We start from the raw sequence: 19,568 nt of genomic DNA, 5'->3' as shown, positions 1-19,568 counted from the left end.
TTTTAGATCCCCATTAGTGCCTCAGCAGAGACTATTCTTCCTGGGGTCAAAGTACAATTAAAAACTTTTACAATGCATTAAAGAAAATACAAAACATTTTTAGCAAAAATGTAAATAATTATACAGCAAATAGCCTACAATATACACATTCATGTACATAGCAAAGACAAAAAACGATTATCCTAAATGGCGAAACTTATGTTAATTAGAAAATGTAATACAAAAAAAAAGATCAAAGGAAAATTAATTGGTCAGGAAATCGATACTGCCTGCTAATCATTACATCCCTCCCAGCACAAGAAAACCAAGCTCCCCTCTGTGCCCCTGTCTGTTATAGCTTCCTGCCACCAATTCCTTTGCAGCGCGTTAGCAGTCTGATGCTGAGACAGTCACCGCAGGGAAGGTCTGAGGCTCTTGGGTGGCCAGAGATGCTTTCATTCGTGTAAATAGGTTTTTGGCAACGCATTCATGCCCTACTAAGTGTTGTGATTTCGGTTGTCCAAACGTGTGGTCCCTTAAGAGACTCCATCTAACTAAGCGTGGATACTGACGTTTCAGTTGAGTCGCGCTTGTGCAGAACAAGATGACACCAGGCAGTATCACATGACAAGTTCTGACACAGAGGATCATCATCATAAATCATGACACTATTTTTTATGCTTGGTCAGTCAACCTTTTGCATTCCATGTGGACGCTGAAGGAATGCAGACCGTGTGTAGGCCTGTCACAATTATCACATAAAATCGTCGAATCGCAATTATTTGAGATAATCACATTTAGTCACAACCGTGACAGAATACATAAAAAAGCAGAAATAGCCGATATGAAATCTAACAAATCTTATAGATCAGCTTTTTTTCTTTACCTTTTTCTTTTGTATAAAATTAATAAATGTCAGTAATGTCTTTATATTTCAGTGTATTTTTTTATTACAAAGCCTAAAAGGCAGCTAGAAATGTATTTCTATTCATGTATTTCAATGTTATATGGCAAAAACACAATAGTGTAACAATGACTCATCAACTTAATATGTAATCGTGACAAACCTAACCGTGTGTCGACAGCAGGCCATGTAGAAACCGACCTTACCCGGACACAAAATAAACCTACATCAAGCACAGTGACTCGACATCGCCTGCGTTCCTTTGGCATCGACATGGTACACAAAAGGTTACCTTGACCATGTACACAGGATGAGAATGTGGAGAGTATTCAGGAGAGCTCCTCACATTTCTGTCAGGCTGCGTTTGCTTTCTTCACTGTGTGAAGCTAACGTAATGCACTGTGTTGTCACATTGACCCTGCTCTCCTCCCCTCCATCTGTTCCTTCTCTCTGTCTCTCTGTCTCTCTCTCTCTCGTTGACTCAAGATTTCTTGTTACATCTTATGTACGGAATACACACCAGAGTAAAATTCTTTCGCTTTGTTGTGTGCTTAAATATTGAGGTATACGTCGTGTGTGAGGGGGCTAATATATCAGTGGTTCCCAAACTTTTCAGGTCAAACTAGTGAAAATCGCTGATCTACAAGCTTGCAACATGTTGTGCGGCCACTTCCTAATTATTATTATTTAAATATAGATTTGTTTAACGTATTATTGTTTTTACATAAAAAAAATAAAAAAAAATTTGATATATACATAAAAGAAAATGGGAATTTTACTCAAGTCGTGACCCCCCAAAATGTGACCCACTACTTTAGAACACATAAGCGGTTAAATGACAAGTTGCAGCTTCAAAAGAAGAATGAGGCAAAATAGAAGCAATTTTCAGCAGCACTCGCCCACGTTGAGTGTGAATAAATGGTCGTGTGGAGAAAAGTTTGTGAAAACGCTTGAGGTGTGATATTTATATGTGGCGTAAGCCCAAAGTAATGGTCACCTACAGTGCAGTACACAGTACAGGTACTGTGCAGTACACAGTAAAGGTTTTTTTTATATATTTTTTACTTTCTTCAGTATTTATCATTTTCAATACCTTTACTTCTACTCCACTACATCTCAGAGGACAATATTGTACTCCAATTATATACAAACTAGTTACTTTGTAGATTTTGATTATTATTACAAGACACACTAATAACCACTATTTTCAAAAGATTTGCATACATTTTGATCACTTTTGAAATAGGACATTCTGCATAATGAGACATTTTGGTGCCAATCCTTACCTGGCTGTACCTTACTTGTAAAGAGTATTTCTACATTGCAGTATTGATACTTTTAGTAAAAGATTTTAATAACTTTTCCACTACTGCAAAAGTCCTACTGAAATTGAAGGAATAGTTTTAAACACAAGAGAGAAACCATCATGATACCACTGAGATGAGTTTTTTTAGTTTCTAGATTGGGTGATTTCATGAACCACAACCTTGTCTAGTCTACAATTCCGTATCAGCCAATGGCTGATGACTACAGAGCCACTCCCTAGCCAATTAGTGTCCAATAAAAAGAGGACCATGAGTTACAACTCAAGGAGTGTCTGTCTGTGGGAAGGAAGACATAACATCTCAAGTGAGAAACCATTAACAGCTGTGGTTTTAAGTTCTACTCAAAGGGCAAAATGGTGAGTAAGTCACTGCTGACTGACCTTGATGTCAAACTAATGATGATGATGAACTAATCTATATAGAGGCCATGCATCTAAATTGAACACAACCTTAAACCTGTAGCATTGGCAACATCTGTGAAGGTGTTGCCAATAGTTTGCAAGTACATTTACTCAAGTACTTTACGTTCAGATTTTCAATCTGAGGCAAGGCAATTATTGTACCTTTTACTACAATATCTGAAAACTTTAGTTGCTAGTTAACTTTGTAGGTTTTGATTATTACAAAACATGCATTAATCACTTCCTATTTTGAATACAAACTCAACAAAGCAACCTGTTGGGAGCTTAATTTGTAGATCAATAAATATGGCAGTGTATTTCTATACTGCAGTGTTGATGCTTGAGTAAAAAAATATGTACTTTTTCCACCACTGCCAATATAGCTGGGTCAAAAAGCACACTGGGCCTCATTCAGCAATGTTCTCTTAAATTTCCCTTGCATTTGAATTTATATTTTCAGTTAAAACATTAACTGGCTGTTAAGAGGGAAAAATAAGAAAAACCTACCTGCAGGATTCAGCATTCTTACCCAGGTGTGATGAATCCCACTTTATCTTAAATTAGGCAACGCCCATAGTTGACGCCCCTGAACACCATATTGGTGAAATTTAAGATCTGTCAGTCCAGGTCTTATCACTTCAAATAAACATGAAGTTGTCATTTAAGGAAATCTTGTTTTTTATGAAAGCCATTTCACCATGCAATATACTCCAATGAGTCTATTTTTAGATTATCTGTTCCTGATCCATGTGTAAGAATAAGAACTATTGAAGAAATCTTAAAGAAATGTGGATAATTTCACCCATTGTACCCTGTTGTATGTGAAGTTGGAATTTTAAATGTTTTTTCATAGTCTTGACACTAGGGATACCAAAAACCCAGTAATGACAAACGCATTAACATTTGTGCTGCTGGCTGGCTTCCCACAACTAATGTCTTCCCCAGTCATGTACAGTAGCCTGCCCTGGCCCCTCTATTTTGAGGAATTTGCTTGCAGTGCAATAACATTACCCCCCCCCCCCCCCTCTTCCTATGCAGCGTGAGTGCCTTTCTATCCATGTTGGACAAGCCGGAGTCCAGATCGGCAACTCTTGCTGGGAGCTGTACTGCCTGGAGCATGGCATACAGCCTGACGGACAGGCCATTGATAGGCCCGGTGGCGCGGCCAATGACTCCTTCAGCACCTTCTTCAGTGAGACTGGGGCAGGAAAACATGTCCCCAGAGCCGTCTTTGTTGACCTGGAACCCACGGTCATTGGTACAGTTGAACAAATCCCTTGCTACTTTAATTTAAAACTTTGAAAAGAAGAAATCAAAGTGCTAATTGTGAACCGTTTCCTGTAAACCTATTCACAGGTGAGGTGCGTACAGGAATCTACCGCCAGCTGTTCCACCCTGAACAGTTGATCACAGGAAAGGAGGATGCAGCCAACAACTATGCCCGCGGACACTACACCATCGGCAAGGAGGTCATCGACCTGGTCATGGAGAGAATTCGCAAGCTGGTGAGGGCCTTTGATTTTCTTGGCAAACTAATTGTATTTGTGAAAATTGTATTTTTGTAGATCTATGTATCTGTTTTGTTTTTCTATTGTGAATATGTAGCCCACAACACACACACACACACACACACACACACACACACACACACACACACACACACACACACACTTTGAATGGCATGCATTCACTCAGAGACTTGCTCATGGAACTATGTGATTCATGCACCACACTACATGTCGTCATATACTATACACACCTCATACTAAAGGACCGCAATGGAAACTAGCTGTAACCTTTTTTGCGTTATCCAATCTAATATCTATTATTGTGGATCAGATCTTTGTTACAGATGATTGTATGTGACATGTGATTTTTATTTCATGATCAATAAGGACCTCAATCAATCAAAATTCAGCTTTAACTGATTAGGCAACATTGTTTGTCTTTTTTTTTTTTTTCTTGTTTCAGTCTGACCAGTGCACTGGCCTCCAAGGGTTTCTCATCTTCCATAGCTTTGGTGGTGGAACCGGCTCTGGTTTTGCTTCCCTGCTGATGGAGAGGCTCTCTGTTGATTATGGAAAGAAGTCCAAACTTGAGTTTGCCGTCTACCCGGCTCCCCAGGTGTCCACAGCTGTGGTGGAGCCCTACAACTCCATCCTAACCACCCACACCACCCTGGAACACTCAGACTGTGCCTTCATGGTGGACAATGAGGCCATCTTTGACATCTGCCAAAGGAACCTGGACGTTGAGAGGCCGTCGTACACCAACCTCAACAGGCTCATCAGTCAAGTTGTGTCTTCGATCACCGCCTCCCTTCGCTTTGATGGTGCCCTGAATGTTGACCTGACTGAGTTCCAGACCAACTTGGTGCCTTACCCTCGCATCCACTTCCCACTAACCACCTATGCCCCAGTCATCTCCGCAGAGAAGGCCTATCATGAGCAGCTGTCGGTCGCCCAGATCACCAACTCCTGCTTTGAGACGGCCAATCAGATGGTGAAGTGTGATCCCCGGCGCGGTAAATACATGGCCTGCTGTCTGCTGTACCGTGGAGACGTGGTGCCCAAGGATGTCAACTCTGCCATTGCTGCAATCAAGACCAAACGCAGCATCCAGTTTGTGGACTGGTGCCCCACAGGCTTCAAGGTGGGCATCAACTACCAGGCTCCCACGGTGGTTCCTGGAGGAGACCTAGCCAAGGTCCAGAGGGCTGTATGCATGCTCAGCAACACCACGGCCATTGCTGAGGCCTGGGCACGCCTTAACCACAAGTTTGACCTGATGTATGCCAAAAGGGCCTTCGTCCACTGGTATGTCGGCGAGGGGATGGAGGAGGGGGAGTTCTCCGAGGCTAGAGAGGACATGGCTGCCCTAGAGAAGGATTACGAAGAGGTGGGTGCTGACAGTGCTGGGGTGGATGACGAGGAGGAGGAAGAATTCTAGGCCACTTTTGTCTTCTGGTTTGCCGTTGGCCGGAAGTAATGGGATGGGGGGGGGATGGGTCGGGTCGTATGAGATCCGCTCCTGTTTATCTGTCATTCCTGTGATTGTGTTCTCACTTGAAATTATTAAATGCACCCAATGGGTATGAGCAGTTTGTCTGGTTTATCCTTCATTTGGCTTAAGGTTTTTTCCCATGAACAACACCTTCAGTTCAGGTTCAGTCTGAGTCACTGGTATTTGTCTCTTGAAAAAGATGTATTGTATCAGTGAAACCTGCAGGTTGAAGACTTGTTAAAACATTATTGGTTTGGATATTAAAGATTTTAATTGCTGTAATCCCTTGATTACAGCATTGATGTAATGCTTTAAATTTCTACAGCTAATTGGACTGAGTAGTTGGTTGAAAAATGTGGTGAAATGCTGAATGTTTGCTGCAGGCTGTAGTTATAACGGAGATGCAGTTTGGGTACTTTCATGAAGGGGAATTTCACTTCAACATCTGGGGTAATTTACTCTGGCTTTTAAGTAGCAAATAATTCATCTTTTGGGCGACGTCGCCCGGTGATAGTGGGCAATAGCTAATGCAATTCAAGCGACGCTCGCTGTTGGTCTATAAGGTCTCCCGCTGTTAAAATGTACTATTACCCCCCCCCCCCTGTGTCAGATCTGTGGTTAGACTGGCATATTCACCGATATGACCCGATATAACATGAGGGCCGATCCGATACTTTTACCGATACCGTATCGGGACATCTCGGGCCGATCCGATACTTTTCCCGATACAGTATCGGGACATCTCTAGTTTCAAATGTAATGTGTGTTATAAAATGTATTATTAGAAGTGGTGCCCTTTTCTATTGGTTCCTCAAGCTATATCCCATTACACTTGAACCTCCATGTTGTACTTATTGCACACACTCATGCTTCTGGTGATAGTCAATGTGAACTGAGATGGGTCACGGGTGCAGGCCAGGCGGCTCATCTTGACCTGCGTAGTGTGCACGGACCTGTAAAATGGGGGTTGAATTTGTGTAATGTGTATTCCAAAAACAAAGACGTGCCATAGAAAACCCATAACATATTATGGGTTTTCTATGGCACGTCTTTGTTTTTGGAATACACATTACAGGAGTTCTGTGTGCGCTGAGCATTAAAACTAAATGACACCATTTGGAGGCTTCTTTATATAGATTCTGAGCCTTATCACTGACACTTCAACCAGTTGTTTAAAGGTTCTCTCTTCCCTTTAGAATTAGTGGAGAATACCATCGACCAAGTGATCACTCCAAAGGCTTTATTGATTGGCTTGCCATTATCTTATGTTACCAGATGGAGGGAATATCTACAAGCTCTCAACGCCTCACAATATTTATTTGTGGTCAAACAAAATGTATTGCCTCACTCTTACAATTCCAAGTGCATGTCAGGGTGGGGGGTCCCCAGCTTAAATATGATTATTTTGGGGGTCGTGGCCTGAAAAGGTTCAGAACTGCCCATAGAGCTACAGTAAGGCGCGATTCATACTCCTATTTTAGAGCCGAATAAAAGTCGGTTCGGCTCTGTAGAGCCTACAATGTGACGTCATTTGAGGTTCGGGGGGGCGGGTACTGTCCTAAAGTCGGCTCTTCGGTGCTACTGAAAGTTTCTGACGAGCCGAAATCATTTCGGCACTACAGCGCCGAAACAGCGGTAAAATAGGAGTATGAATCGGCCCTAAGAGTGATGGAGAGACAGTGGATGTAGATCTGCCATTTTTGAATAGCCAACGTTTAATAGATTAAAATGATTGTGATACTTTGTGTATTTTAGATCCCCATTAGTGCCTCAGCAGAGACTATTCTTCCTGGGGTCAAAGTACAATTAAAAACTTTTACAATGCATTAAAGAAAATACAAAACATTTTTAGCAAAAATGTAAATAATTATACAGCAAATAGCCTACAATATACACATTCATGTACATAGCAAAGACAAAAAACGATTATCCTAAATGGCGAAACTTATGTTAATTAGAAAATGTAATACAAAAAAAAAGATCAAAGGAAAATTAATTGGTCAGGAAATCGATACTGCCTGCTAATCATTACATCCCTCCCAGCACAAGAAAACCAAGCTCCCCTCTGTGCCCCTGTCTGTTATAGCTTCCTGCCACCAATTCCTTTGCAGCGCGTTAGCAGTCTGATGCTGAGACAGTCACCGCAGGGAAGGTCTGAGGCTCTTGGGTGGCCAGAGATGCTTTCATTCGTGTAAATAGGTTTTTGGCAACGCATTCATGCCCTACTAAGTGTTGTGATTTCGGTTGTCCAAACGTGTGGTCCCTTAAGAGACTCCATCTAACTAAGCGTGGATACTGACGTTTCAGTTGAGTCGCGCTTGTGCAGAACAAGATGACACCAGGCAGTATCACATGACAAGTTCTGACACAGAGGATCATCATCATAAATCATGACACTATTTTTTATGCTTGGTCAGTCAACCTTTTGCATTCCATGTGGACGCTGAAGGAATGCAGACCGTGTGTAGGCCTGTCACAATTATCACATAAAATCGTCGAATCGCAATTATTTGAGATAATCACATTTAGTCACAACCGTGACAGAATACATAAAAAAGCAGAAATAGCCGATATGAAATCTAACAAATCTTATAGATCAGCTTTTTTTCTTTACCTTTTTCTTTTGTATAAAATTAATAAATGTCAGTAATGTCTTTATATTTCAGTGTATTTTTTTATTACAAAGCCTAAAAGGCAGCTAGAAATGTATTTCTATTCATGTATTTCAATGTTATATGGCAAAAACACAATAGTGTAACAATGACTCATCAACTTAATATGTAATCGTGACAAACCTAACCGTGTGTCGACAGCAGGCCATGTAGAAACCGACCTTACCCGGACACAAAATAAACCTACATCAAGCACAGTGACTCGACATCGCCTGCGTTCCTTTGGCATCGACATGGTACACAAAAGGTTACCTTGACCATGTACACAGGATGAGAATGTGGAGAGTATTCAGGAGAGCTCCTCACATTTCTGTCAGGCTGCGTTTGCTTTCTTCACTGTGTGAAGCTAACGTAATGCACTGTGTTGTCACATTGACCCTGCTCTCCTCCCCTCCATCTGTTCCTTCTCTCTGTCTCTCTGTCTCTCTCTCTCTCGTTGACTCAAGATTTCTTGTTACATCTTATGTACGGAATACACACCAGAGTAAAATTCTTTCGCTTTGTTGTGTGCTTAAATATTGAGGTATACGTCGTGTGTGAGGGGGCTAATATATCAGTGGTTCCCAAACTTTTCAGGTCAAACTAGTGAAAATCGCTGATCTACAAGCTTGCAACATGTTGTGCGGCCACTTCCTAATTATTATTATTTAAATATAGATTTGTTTAACGTATTATTGTTTTTACATAAAAAAAATAAAAAAAAATTGATATATACATAAAAGAAAATGGGAATTTTACTCAAGTCGTGACCCCCCAAAATGTGACCCACTACTTTAGAACACATAAGCGGTTAAATGACAAGTTGCAGCTTCAAAAGAAGAATGAGGCAAAATAGAAGCAATTTTCAGCAGCACTCGCCCACGTTGAGTGTGAATAAATGGTCGTGTGGAGAAAAGTTTGTGAAAACGCTTGAGGTGTGATATTTATATGTGGCGTAAGCCCAAAGTAATGGTCACCTACAGTGCAGTACACAGTACAGGTACTGTGCAGTACACAGTAAAGGTTTTTTTTATATATTTTTTACTTTCTTCAGTATTTATCATTTTCAATACCTTTACTTCTACTCCACTACATCTCAGAGGACAATATTGTACTCCAATTATATACAAACTAGTTACTTTGTAGATTTTGATTATTATTACAAGACACACTAATAACCACTATTTTCAAAAGATTTGCATACATTTTGATCACTTTTGAAATAGGACATTCTGCATAATGAGACATTTTGGTGCCAATCCTTACCTGGCTGTACCTTACTTGTAAAGAGTATTTCTACATTGCAGTATTGATACTTTTAGTAAAAGATTTTAATAACTTTTCCACTACTGCAAAAGTCCTACTGAAATTGAAGGAATAGTTTTAAACACAAGAGAGAAACCATCATGATACCACTGAGATGAGTTTTTTTAGTTTCTAGATTGGGTGATTTCATGAACCACAACCTTGTCTAGTCTACAATTCCGTATCAGCCAATGGCTGATGACTACAGAGCCACTCCCTAGCCAATTAGTGTCCAATAAAAAGAGGACCATGAGAAAGTGAGAAACCATTAACAGCTGTGGTTTTAAGTTCTACTCAAAGGGCAAAATGGTGAGTAAGTCACTGCTGACTGACCTTGATGTCAAACTAATGATGATGATGAACTAATCTATATAGAGGCCATGCATCTAAATTGAACACAACCTTAAACCTGTAGCATTGGCAACATCTGTGAAGGTGTTGCCAATAGTTTGCAAGTACATTTACTCAAGTACTTTACGTTCAGATTTTCAATCTGAGGCAAGGCAATTATTGTACCTTTTACTACAATATCTGAAAACTTTAGTTGCTAGTTAACTTTGTAGGTTTTGATTATTACAAAACATGCATTAATCACTTCCTATTTTGAATACAAACTCAACAAAGCAACCTGTTGGGAGCTTAATTTGTAGATCAATAAATATGGCAGTGTATTTCTATACTGCAGTGTTGATGCTTGAGTAAAAAAATATGTACTTTTTCCACCACTGCCAATATAGCTGGGTCAAAAAGCACACTGGGCCTCATTCAGCAATGTTCTCTTAAATTTCCCTTGCATTTGAATTTATATTTTCAGTTAAAACATTAACTGGCTGTTAAGAGGGAAAAATAAGAAAAACCTACCTGCAGGATTCAGCATTCTTACCCAGGTGTGATGAATCCCACTTTATCTTAAATTAGGCAACGCCCATAGTTGATGCCCCTGAACACCATATTGGTGAAATTTAAGATCTGTCAGTCCAGGTCTTCTTATCACTTCAAATAAACATGAAGTTGTCATTTAAGGAAATCTTGTTTTTTATGAAAGCCATTTCACCATGCAATATACTCCAATGAGTCTATTTTTAGATTATCTGTTCCTGATCCATGTGTAAGAATAAGAACTATTGAAGAAATCTTAAAGAAATGTGGATAATTTCACCCATTGTACCCTGTTGTATGTGAAGTTGGAATTTTAAATGTTTTTTCATAGTCTTGACACTAGGGATACCAAAAACCCAGTAATGACAAACGCATTAACATTTGTGCTGCTGGCTGGCTTCCCACAACTAATGTCTTCCCCAGTCATGTACAGTAGCCTGCCCTGGCCCCTCTATTTTGAGGAATTTGCTTGCAGTGCAATAACATTACCCCCCCCCCCCCCCCCCCCCCCCCCTCTTCCTATGCAGCGTGAGTGCCTTTCTATCCATGTTGGACAAGCCGGAGTCCAGATCGGCAACTCTTGCTGGGAGCTGTACTGCCTGGAGCATGGCATACAGCCTGACGGACAGGCCATTGATAGGCCCGGTGGCGCGGCCAATGACTCCTTCAGCACCTTCTTCAGTGAGACTGGGGCAGGAAAACATGTCCCCAGAGCCGTCTTTGTTGACCTGGAACCCACGGTCATTGGTACAGTTGAACAAATCCCTTGCTACTTTAATTTAAAACTTTGAAAAGAAGAAATCAAAGTGCTAATTGTGAACCGTTTCCTGTAAACCTATTCACAGGTGAGGTGCGTACAGGAATCTACCGCCAGCTGTTCCACCCTGAACAGTTGATCACAGGAAAGGAGGATGCAGCCAACAACTATGCCCGCGGACACTACACCATCGGCAAGGAGGTCATCGACCTGGTCATGGAGAGAATTCGCAAGCTGGTGAGGGCCTTTGATTTTCTTGGCAAACTAATTGTATTTGTGAAAATTGTATTTTTGTAGATCTATGTATCTGTTTTGTTTTTCTATTGTGAATATGTAGCCCACAACACACACACACACACACACACACACTTTGAATGGCATGCATTCACTCAGAGACTTGCTCATGGAACTATGTGATTCATGCACCACACTACATGTCGTCATATACTATACACACCTCATACTAAAGGACCGCAATGGAAACTAGCTGTAACCTTTTTTGCGTTATCCAATCTAATATCTATTATTGTGGATCAGATCTTTGTTACAGATGATTGTATGTGACATGTGATTTTTATTTCATGATCAATAAGGACCTCAATCAATCAAAATTCAGCTTTAACTGATTAGGCAACATTGTTTGTCTTTTTTTTTTTTTTCTTGTTTCAGTCTGACCAGTGCACTGGCCTCCAAGGGTTTCTCATCTTCCATAGCTTTGGTGGTGGAACCGGCTCTGGTTTTGCTTCCCTGCTGATGGAGAGGCTCTCTGTTGATTATGGAAAGAAGTCCAAACTTGAGTTTGCCGTCTACCCGGCTCCCCAGGTGTCCACAGCTGTGGTGGAGCCCTACAACTCCATCCTAACCACCCACACCACCCTGGAACACTCAGACTGTGCCTTCATGGTGGACAATGAGGCCATCTTTGACATCTGCCAAAGGAACCTGGACGTTGAGAGGCCGTCGTACACCAACCTCAACAGGCTCATCAGTCAAGTTGTGTCTTCGATCACCGCCTCCCTTCGCTTTGATGGTGCCCTGAATGTTGACCTGACTGAGTTCCAGACCAACTTGGTGCCTTACCCTCGCATCCACTTCCCACTAACCACCTATGCCCCAGTCATCTCCGCAGAGAAGGCCTATCATGAGCAGCTGTCGGTCGCCCAGATCACCAACTCCTGCTTTGAGACGGCCAATCAGATGGTGAAGTGTGATCCCCGGCGCGGTAAATACATGGCCTGCTGTCTGCTGTACCGTGGAGACGTGGTGCCCAAGGATGTCAACTCTGCCATTGCTGCAATCAAGACCAAACGCAGCATCCAGTTTGTGGACTGGTGCCCCACAGGCTTCAAGGTGGGCATCAACTACCAGGCTCCCACGGTGGTTCCTGGAGGAGACCTAGCCAAGGTCCAGAGGGCTGTATGCATGCTCAGCAACACCACGGCCATTGCTGAGGCCTGGGCACGCCTTAACCACAAGTTTGACCTGATGTATGCCAAAAGGGCCTTCGTCCACTGGTATGTCGGCGAGGGGATGGAGGAGGGGGAGTTCTCCGAGGCTAGAGAGGACATGGCTGCCCTAGAGAAGGATTACGAAGAGGTGGGTGCTGACAGTGCTGGGGTGGATGACGAGGAGGAGGAAGAATTCTAGGCCACTTTTGTCTTCTGGTTTGCCGTTGGCCGGAAGTAATGGGATGGGGGGGGGATGGGTCGGGTCGTATGAGATCCGCTCCTGTTTATCTGTCATTCCTGTGATTGTGTTCTCACTTGAAATTATTAAATGCACCCAATGGGTATGAGCAGTTTGTCTGGTTTATCCTTCATTTGGCTTAAGGTTTTTTCCCATGAACAACACCTTCAGTTCAGGTTCAGTCTGAGTCACTGGTATTTGTCTCTTGAAAAAGATGTATTGTATCAGTGAAACCTGCAGGTTGAAGACTTGTTAAAACATTATTGGTTTGGATATTAAAGATTTTAATTGCTGTAATCCCTTGATTACAGCATTGATGTAATGCTTTAAATTTCTACAGCTAATTGGACTGAGTAGTTGGTTGAAAAATGTGGTGAAATGCTGAATGTTTGCTGCAGGCTGTAGTTATAACGGAGATGCAGTTTGGGTACTTTCATGAAGGGGAATTTCACTTCAACATCTGGGGTAATTTACTCTGGCTTTTAAGTAGCAAATAATTCATCTTTTGGGCGACGTCGCCCGGTGATAGTGGGCAATAGCTAATGCAATTCAAGCGACGCTCGCTGTTGGTCTATAAGGTCTCCCGCTGTTAAAATGTACTATTACCCCCTGTGTCAGATCTGTGGTTAGACTGGCATATTCACCGATATGACCCGATATAACATGAGGGCCGATCCGATACTTTTACCGATACCGTATCGGGACATCTCGGGCCGATCCGATACTTTTCCCGATACAGTATCGGGACATCTCTAGTTTCAAATGTAATGTGTGTTATAAAATGTATTATTAGAAGTGGTGCCCTTTTCTATTGGTTCCTCAAGCTATATCCCATTACACTTGAACCTCCATGTTGTACTTATTGCACACACTCATGCTTCTGGTGATAGTCAATGTGAACTGAGATGGGTCACGGGTGCAGGCCAGGCGGCTCATCTTGACCTGCGTAGTGTGCACGGACCTGTAAAATGGGGGTTGAATTTGTGTAATGTGTATTCCAAAAACAAAGACGTGCCATAGAAAACCCATAACATATTATGGGTTTTCTATGGCACGTCTTTGTTTTTGGAATACACATTACAGGAGTTCTGTGTGCGCTGAGCATTAAAACTAAATGACACCATTTGGAGGCTTCTTTATATAGATTCTGAGCCTTATCACTGACACTTCAACCAGTTGTTTAAAGGTTCTCTCTTCCCTTTAGAATTAGTGGAGAATACCATCGACCAAGTGATCACTCCAAAGGCTTTATTGATTGGCTTGCCATTATCTTATGTTACCAGATGGAGGGAATATCTACAAGCTCTCAACGCCTCACAATATTTATTTGTGGTCAAACAAAATGTATTGCCTCACTCTTACAATTCCAAGTGCATGTCAGGGTGGGGGGTCCCCAGCTTAAATATGATTATTTTGGGGGTCGTGGCCTGAAAAGGTTCAGAACTGCCCATAGAGCTACAGTAAGGCGTGATTCATACTCCTATTTTAGAGCCGAATAAAAGTCGGTTCGGCTCTGTAGAGCCTACAATGTGACGTCATTTGAGGTTCGGGGGGGCGGGTACTGTCCTAAAGTCGGCTCTTCGGTGCTACTGAAAGTTTCTGACGAGCCGAAATCATTTCGGCACTACAGCGCCGAAACAGCGGTAAAATAGGAGTATGAATCGGCCCTAAGAGTGATGGAGAGACAGTGGATGTAGATCTGCCATTTTTGAATAGCCAACGTTTAATAGATTAAAATGATTGTGATACTTTGTGTATTTTAGATCCCCATTAGTGCCTCAGCAGAGACTATTCTTCCTGGGGTCAAAGTACAATTAAAAACTTTTACAATGCATTAAAGAAAATACAAAACATTTTTAGCAAAAATGTAAATAATTATACAGCAAATAGCCTACAATATACACATTCATGTACATAGCAAAGACAAAAAACGATTATCCTAAATGGCGAAACTTATGTTAATTAGAAAATGTAATACAAAAAAAAAGATCAAAGGAAAATTAATTGGTCAGGAAATCGATACTGCCTGCTAATCATTACATCCCTCCCAGCACAAGAAAACCAAGCTCCCCTCTGTGCCCCTGTCTGTTATAGCTTCCTGCCACCAATTCCTTTGCAGCGCGTTAGCAGTCTGATGCTGAGACAGTCACCGCAGGGAAGGTCTGAGGCTCTTGGGTGGCCAGAGATGCTTTCATTCGTGTAAATAGGTTTTTGGCAACGCATTCATGCCCTACTAAGTGTTGTGATTTCGGTTGTCCAAACGTGTGGTCCCTTAAGAGACTCCATCTAACTAAGCGTGGATACTGACGTTTCAGTTGAGTCGCGCTTGTGCAGAACAAGATGACACCAGGCAGTATCACATGACAAGTTCTGACACAGAGGATCATCATCATAAATCATGACACTATTCTTTATGCTTGGTCGGTCAACCTTTTGCATTCCATGTGGACGCTGAAGGAATGCAGACCGTGTGTAGGCCTGTCACAATTATCACATAAAATCGTCGAATCGCAATTATTTGAGATAATCACATTTAGTCACAACTGTGACATAATACATAAAAAAGCAGAAATAGCCGATATGAAATCTAACAAATCTTATAGATAAGCTTTTTTTCTTTACCTTTTTCTTTTGTATAAAATTAATAAATGTCAGTAATATCTTTATATTTCAGTGTATTTTTTTATTACAAAGCCTAAAAGGCAGCTAGAAATGTATTTCTATTCATGTATTTCAATGTTATATGGCAAAAACACAATTACATCATTAATCGCAATAGTGTAACAATTAATCATCAATTTAATACATGTAATCGTGACAAACCTAACCGTGTGTCGACAGCAGGCCATGTAGAAACCGACCTTACCCGGACACAAAATCCTAAACCTACATCAAGCACAGAGACTCGACATCGTCTGCGTTCCTTTGGCATCGACATGGTACACAAAAGGTTACCCTGACCATGTACACAGGATGGGAATGTGGAGAGTTTTCAGGAGAGCTCCTCACATTTCTGTCAGGCTGCGTTTGCTTTCTTCACTGTGTGAAGCTAACGTAATGCACTGTGTTGTCACATTGACCCTGCTCTCCTCCCCTCCATCTGTTCCTTCTCTCTGTCTCTCTCTCTCTCTCTCGTTGACTCAAGATTTCTTGTTACATCTTATGTACGGAATACACACCAGAGTAAAATTCTTTCGCTTTGTTGTGTGCTTAAATATTGAGGTATACGTCGTGTGTGAGGGGGCTAATATATCAGTGGTTCCCAAACTTTTCAGGTCAAACTAGTGAAAATCGCTGATCTACAAGCTTGCAACACGTTGTGCGGCCACTTCTTAATTATTATTATTTAAATATAGATTTGTTTAACGTATTATTGTTTTTACATAAAAAAATTGTTTTACTCAAGTCGTGACCCCCCAAAATGTGACCCACTACTGTTTGGGAACCAGTGCTATAACCAGTGTGTAGCCGATTATACATTCTCTCTCTCTCTCTCTCTCTCTCTCTCTCTCTCTCTCTCTCTCTCTCATGACCACACAGGCCAGCTGCCATCAGAGCACCTTGGCTGACTGCAGCGCAGCCATGCATGTGGAGCGACCTATTCCTCGAAGAACCCATCGGAATACATATGAGTCTGTGTGCCACAGCTTTCTGCTCCTGTGAAACCAGCCAGCTCTGTTCCAACTACAGCTGATCATGTTGTGCTCGGCTCAAGCATAATGAGAGCAGCAGCAGCAGGCACGGGAGGAAAATGAAAAGGGGGGTGTGTGTGTGTGTGTGTGTGTGTGTGATTATTCTGACAGAGACGAGACAGTGAACAGTGAGAGGATGAACAGAACAGACCAATTAAGCCAGTCAGAGATCAGATTTAGGTATGAGTCATGTTGGGAGGTTATACGCCTGCTGACGTCTGGCCTATCCCTGCTGACGTCTATCCACAGTGGTGGAAGACGTACTTCCAAGAGAGATTTTGCGCTCTCATTAGAAGGCGGGTGTAAGTGCCATCCAGCCGTTAATTTCTCTAATTTCTTTGTGTCCATGTCTCTGTGCCATAGAGTAGAATCGGCTCGACGGTTGTCCTAAATATTTTTACTTACTTACTAAGCTGGGATGACCAGATCTTATGTATGTCATTGCAGGCTGACCAGGCCATACCCTTCCTAGTTTGAAAGTTATTTTTGGTTAGAAGATATATATGAACCCAAATACTTGTAGTCATCAACCTGTTTCAAAGGAGTGTTGTTAAGTGTTTTGATAATGTGGTTATTGTTGGATTTGCATATATTTACGTATTCAGTTTTTGTCTCGTTGAGATAAAGACCAACACAGTTGGAGGCCTGCTCAAGAGACTGAAGGAGTGCCTGAGAATACTCCAACGATTGACTGATAAGCGCAATGTCACTCATCAGCGAAGTCAGTGTCAGATAGGTATTTAGCAGGATATCGAGAGCTTCTCCTAAGGTTTAGTTGGTAGCCCATAGTGTGTCGCCTTGGAGTATATTGCCAGCAGTCATGGGGAATGATGGTGTTTCTCCGTCAGGAGTAAGGATGGTCGCTGAAGTATTTGTATATAGAACTTTTATGGCATCGATAATTTTGTCGGGGATACCATATCATTTAAGAATTTCAAACATTTTGGCTCTGTTCACTGAATCAAAAGCCTTTGAGAAATCAACAAAGACTAGTGCGAGATCGAGCTTGGTTGCATATATGTGATTCCTCAATAATCCTACGTAAGCATCTAAAGGATTTGACTCAAATCTGGATCTATCACGTCTAAATCCGTATAAAGTAAAAGTACAGAAAATTGGAAATACTCCAGTAAAGTAATGATACCCCCCATAGTTACTTTACACCACTGAAGCCTCAGTTATACTTTGGTCCACAACCGTGGCTGCCTGAGCTATGAGGCCCATAAGTCAGGTGTCTATCTCCTGTTTCTGTAGCATATAAGGCAGCTTGCCTTGATGTACGAGCATACTGTACACCCCCAGGACATACTGTATATGACGCTAGTATGTCGCAGGGACTTAACCCAATCCAACCCTTGATGCTGAGAGGCAAGCAGGGGAGGCATTAGGTACCATTTTTATAGGTTTTTGTCTGACTCAGCCAGGGATTGAATCACAGCCTCCCAGTCTCGGGGGAGACACTCTAGCCACAAGGCCATGGAGCCGATATGGCTCTTCATGGCCCTTCCTGACTTGCCTTTTCAACCCGACAGAAAGATGATGCGTGTTTCGTCCAAGCAGAGTATTAAAGAGAGCTTACAGTATCTAAGAAGACAGTATATGAACTTTACCATGGCATTTATTGTGCACTAAACCTTTTTCTCCCCATACGACTATACTAAATATGTCCAATATCTAGGTTTTACATTAAAAGCCGTTTTAAAGCACAAAGTATTATTACAAACATGCATACAACAGTGGGTTTGTGTATTGGGCAGACAGGTAGTTTATAGGCAGACCCAACAAACAAATCATTGCCGGGCAGAAACCTTATATCTCCATATTTCTATTGTTTTTAGGGGTAAATGAATGCCCTACTTTGTCATACTACAATATCACAAAAATAGGAAAAGCTCACGTGTCACTTGTATTGGCCTTCAGCCACATACTGTATATGCTTTGACATATTTTGAATAACCAATACAAAATCAACATAACATTGATTACATCCCCATGTGTTCCACACGATTCCTTGGCAATATGCTTGATGAAGTATTGGTATCTTGGGGCGCCCGCTGGCCAAGTGGTCCAGGCACATGTCACATATAGGCTCTGGCCTGACAGCGTGTTTGAGTCCCGTTCATGACGACCTTTGCTGCATGTCTCTCCCCCTCTCTCCCTCCCACTTTCCTGTCTGTCTTCACTAATAAATATCAATAAAGGCAAAAAGCCAAAAACACGTGGGATTGGTATCCCACGTAAAATCTGTCTCTTGATCGGCATGTCATCAGTCACTATGTTATATTGTTCTATGGAGTTATCTGTTTCTGAATTATTGCGAACACAGGTCGCAGTTAACTATGAAATCGTGCATTTCCAGTCAAATTAGTCAGTCAGTCAGTCAGTCAGTCACACCCATATATGGTCATCACGTGATGTCATCAATATTAAGCCCATATATGGAGAATAGATCCCTGATGTCATCAATATTGGCCAGCAACTCTACATCTCATCTCAAACCTCAAACCCTTGTCCTCATACCCTAATCTCCATATATGGAGCTGACCTGTTCTGACATTCCAGAGAATTTTACGGGGGCCAGTTTTGCAGCCGTCCGTACAGTAGATGCCCTTTGTAGGCACGTCCCCTAACTCTGAGGACCCTATAGGGATCCCGGAAGCCACAGTGTCTATATGTATCTGAGTGTGACAACTCAGAACCCACAAGAAACAGCCTCCCTTTGCAGTACAGTAACTGTCAAGATAATGGCAATCCTGGAGGAAATCTATAGCTCCATTTTGTCTCCTCTGATAAGAGGGGGGGAAATGCCAGCTTTTAAAAGCTGGTATTTCAGAAATGACTTCATTTGCCGTTTTTTTTCATTTTTCAACGCCTTTCATTTAACGTTAACCCATTAAAACGGGTAAAGCATCTGTGCCATTTTAGATATTTGTATGAATATAGCACATTGGTTGACTATTCCATAATATACTGAGATACAAGCTCA

At 41.8% G+C, this 19,568-nt stretch overlaps 2 protein-coding genes across 4 annotated transcripts; both read left to right on the top strand.

The window, feature by feature from the left end:
* Positions 1 to 2,446: 2,446 nt before the first annotated feature.
* On the top strand, positions 2,447 to 5,709 carry LOC306912765 (tubulin alpha chain-like; the record flags this gene model as incomplete). Of its 2 annotated transcripts, XM_079489215.1 has the most annotated exons (4): positions 2,447 to 2,564; positions 3,648 to 3,867; positions 3,966 to 4,114; positions 4,581 to 5,709. In XM_079489215.1, 4 exons carry the CDS (start codon positions 2,562 to 2,564, stop codon positions 5,556 to 5,558), a joined length of 1,350 nt encoding a protein of 449 aa, XP_079345341.1. In that variant the 3' UTR covers positions 5,559 to 5,709. The 2 variants fall into 2 exon arrangements, with proteins under 2 accessions (XP_079345341.1, XP_079345340.1); XM_079489214.1 differs by lacking the exon at positions 2,447 to 2,564 and having other exon boundaries at positions 3,642 to 3,867.
* Positions 5,710 to 9,822: 4,113 nt separating this feature from the next.
* LOC306913467 (tubulin alpha chain-like) lies at positions 9,823 to 13,002 on the top strand (the record flags this gene model as incomplete). 2 transcript variants are annotated; one of them, XM_079490136.1, is made up of 4 exons in its annotated part: positions 9,823 to 9,877; positions 10,975 to 11,194; positions 11,293 to 11,441; positions 11,874 to 13,002. In XM_079490136.1, the coding sequence occupies 4 exons, from the start codon at positions 9,875 to 9,877 to the stop codon at positions 12,849 to 12,851; spliced, it is 1,350 nt and encodes a 449-aa protein (XP_079346262.1). In that variant the 3' UTR covers positions 12,852 to 13,002. The 2 variants fall into 2 exon arrangements, with proteins under 2 accessions (XP_079346262.1, XP_079346261.1); XM_079490135.1 differs by lacking the exon at positions 9,823 to 9,877 and having other exon boundaries at positions 10,969 to 11,194.
* Between the last annotated feature and the right edge of the window lie 6,566 nt (positions 13,003 to 19,568).

This window comes from Electrona antarctica (assembly GCF_951216825.1).
Source record: "Electrona antarctica genome assembly, chromosome: 20".
NCBI lineage: Eukaryota > Metazoa > Chordata > Actinopteri > Myctophiformes > Myctophidae > Electrona > Electrona antarctica.
This window is presented reverse-complemented; position numbering and strand designations above follow the sequence as displayed.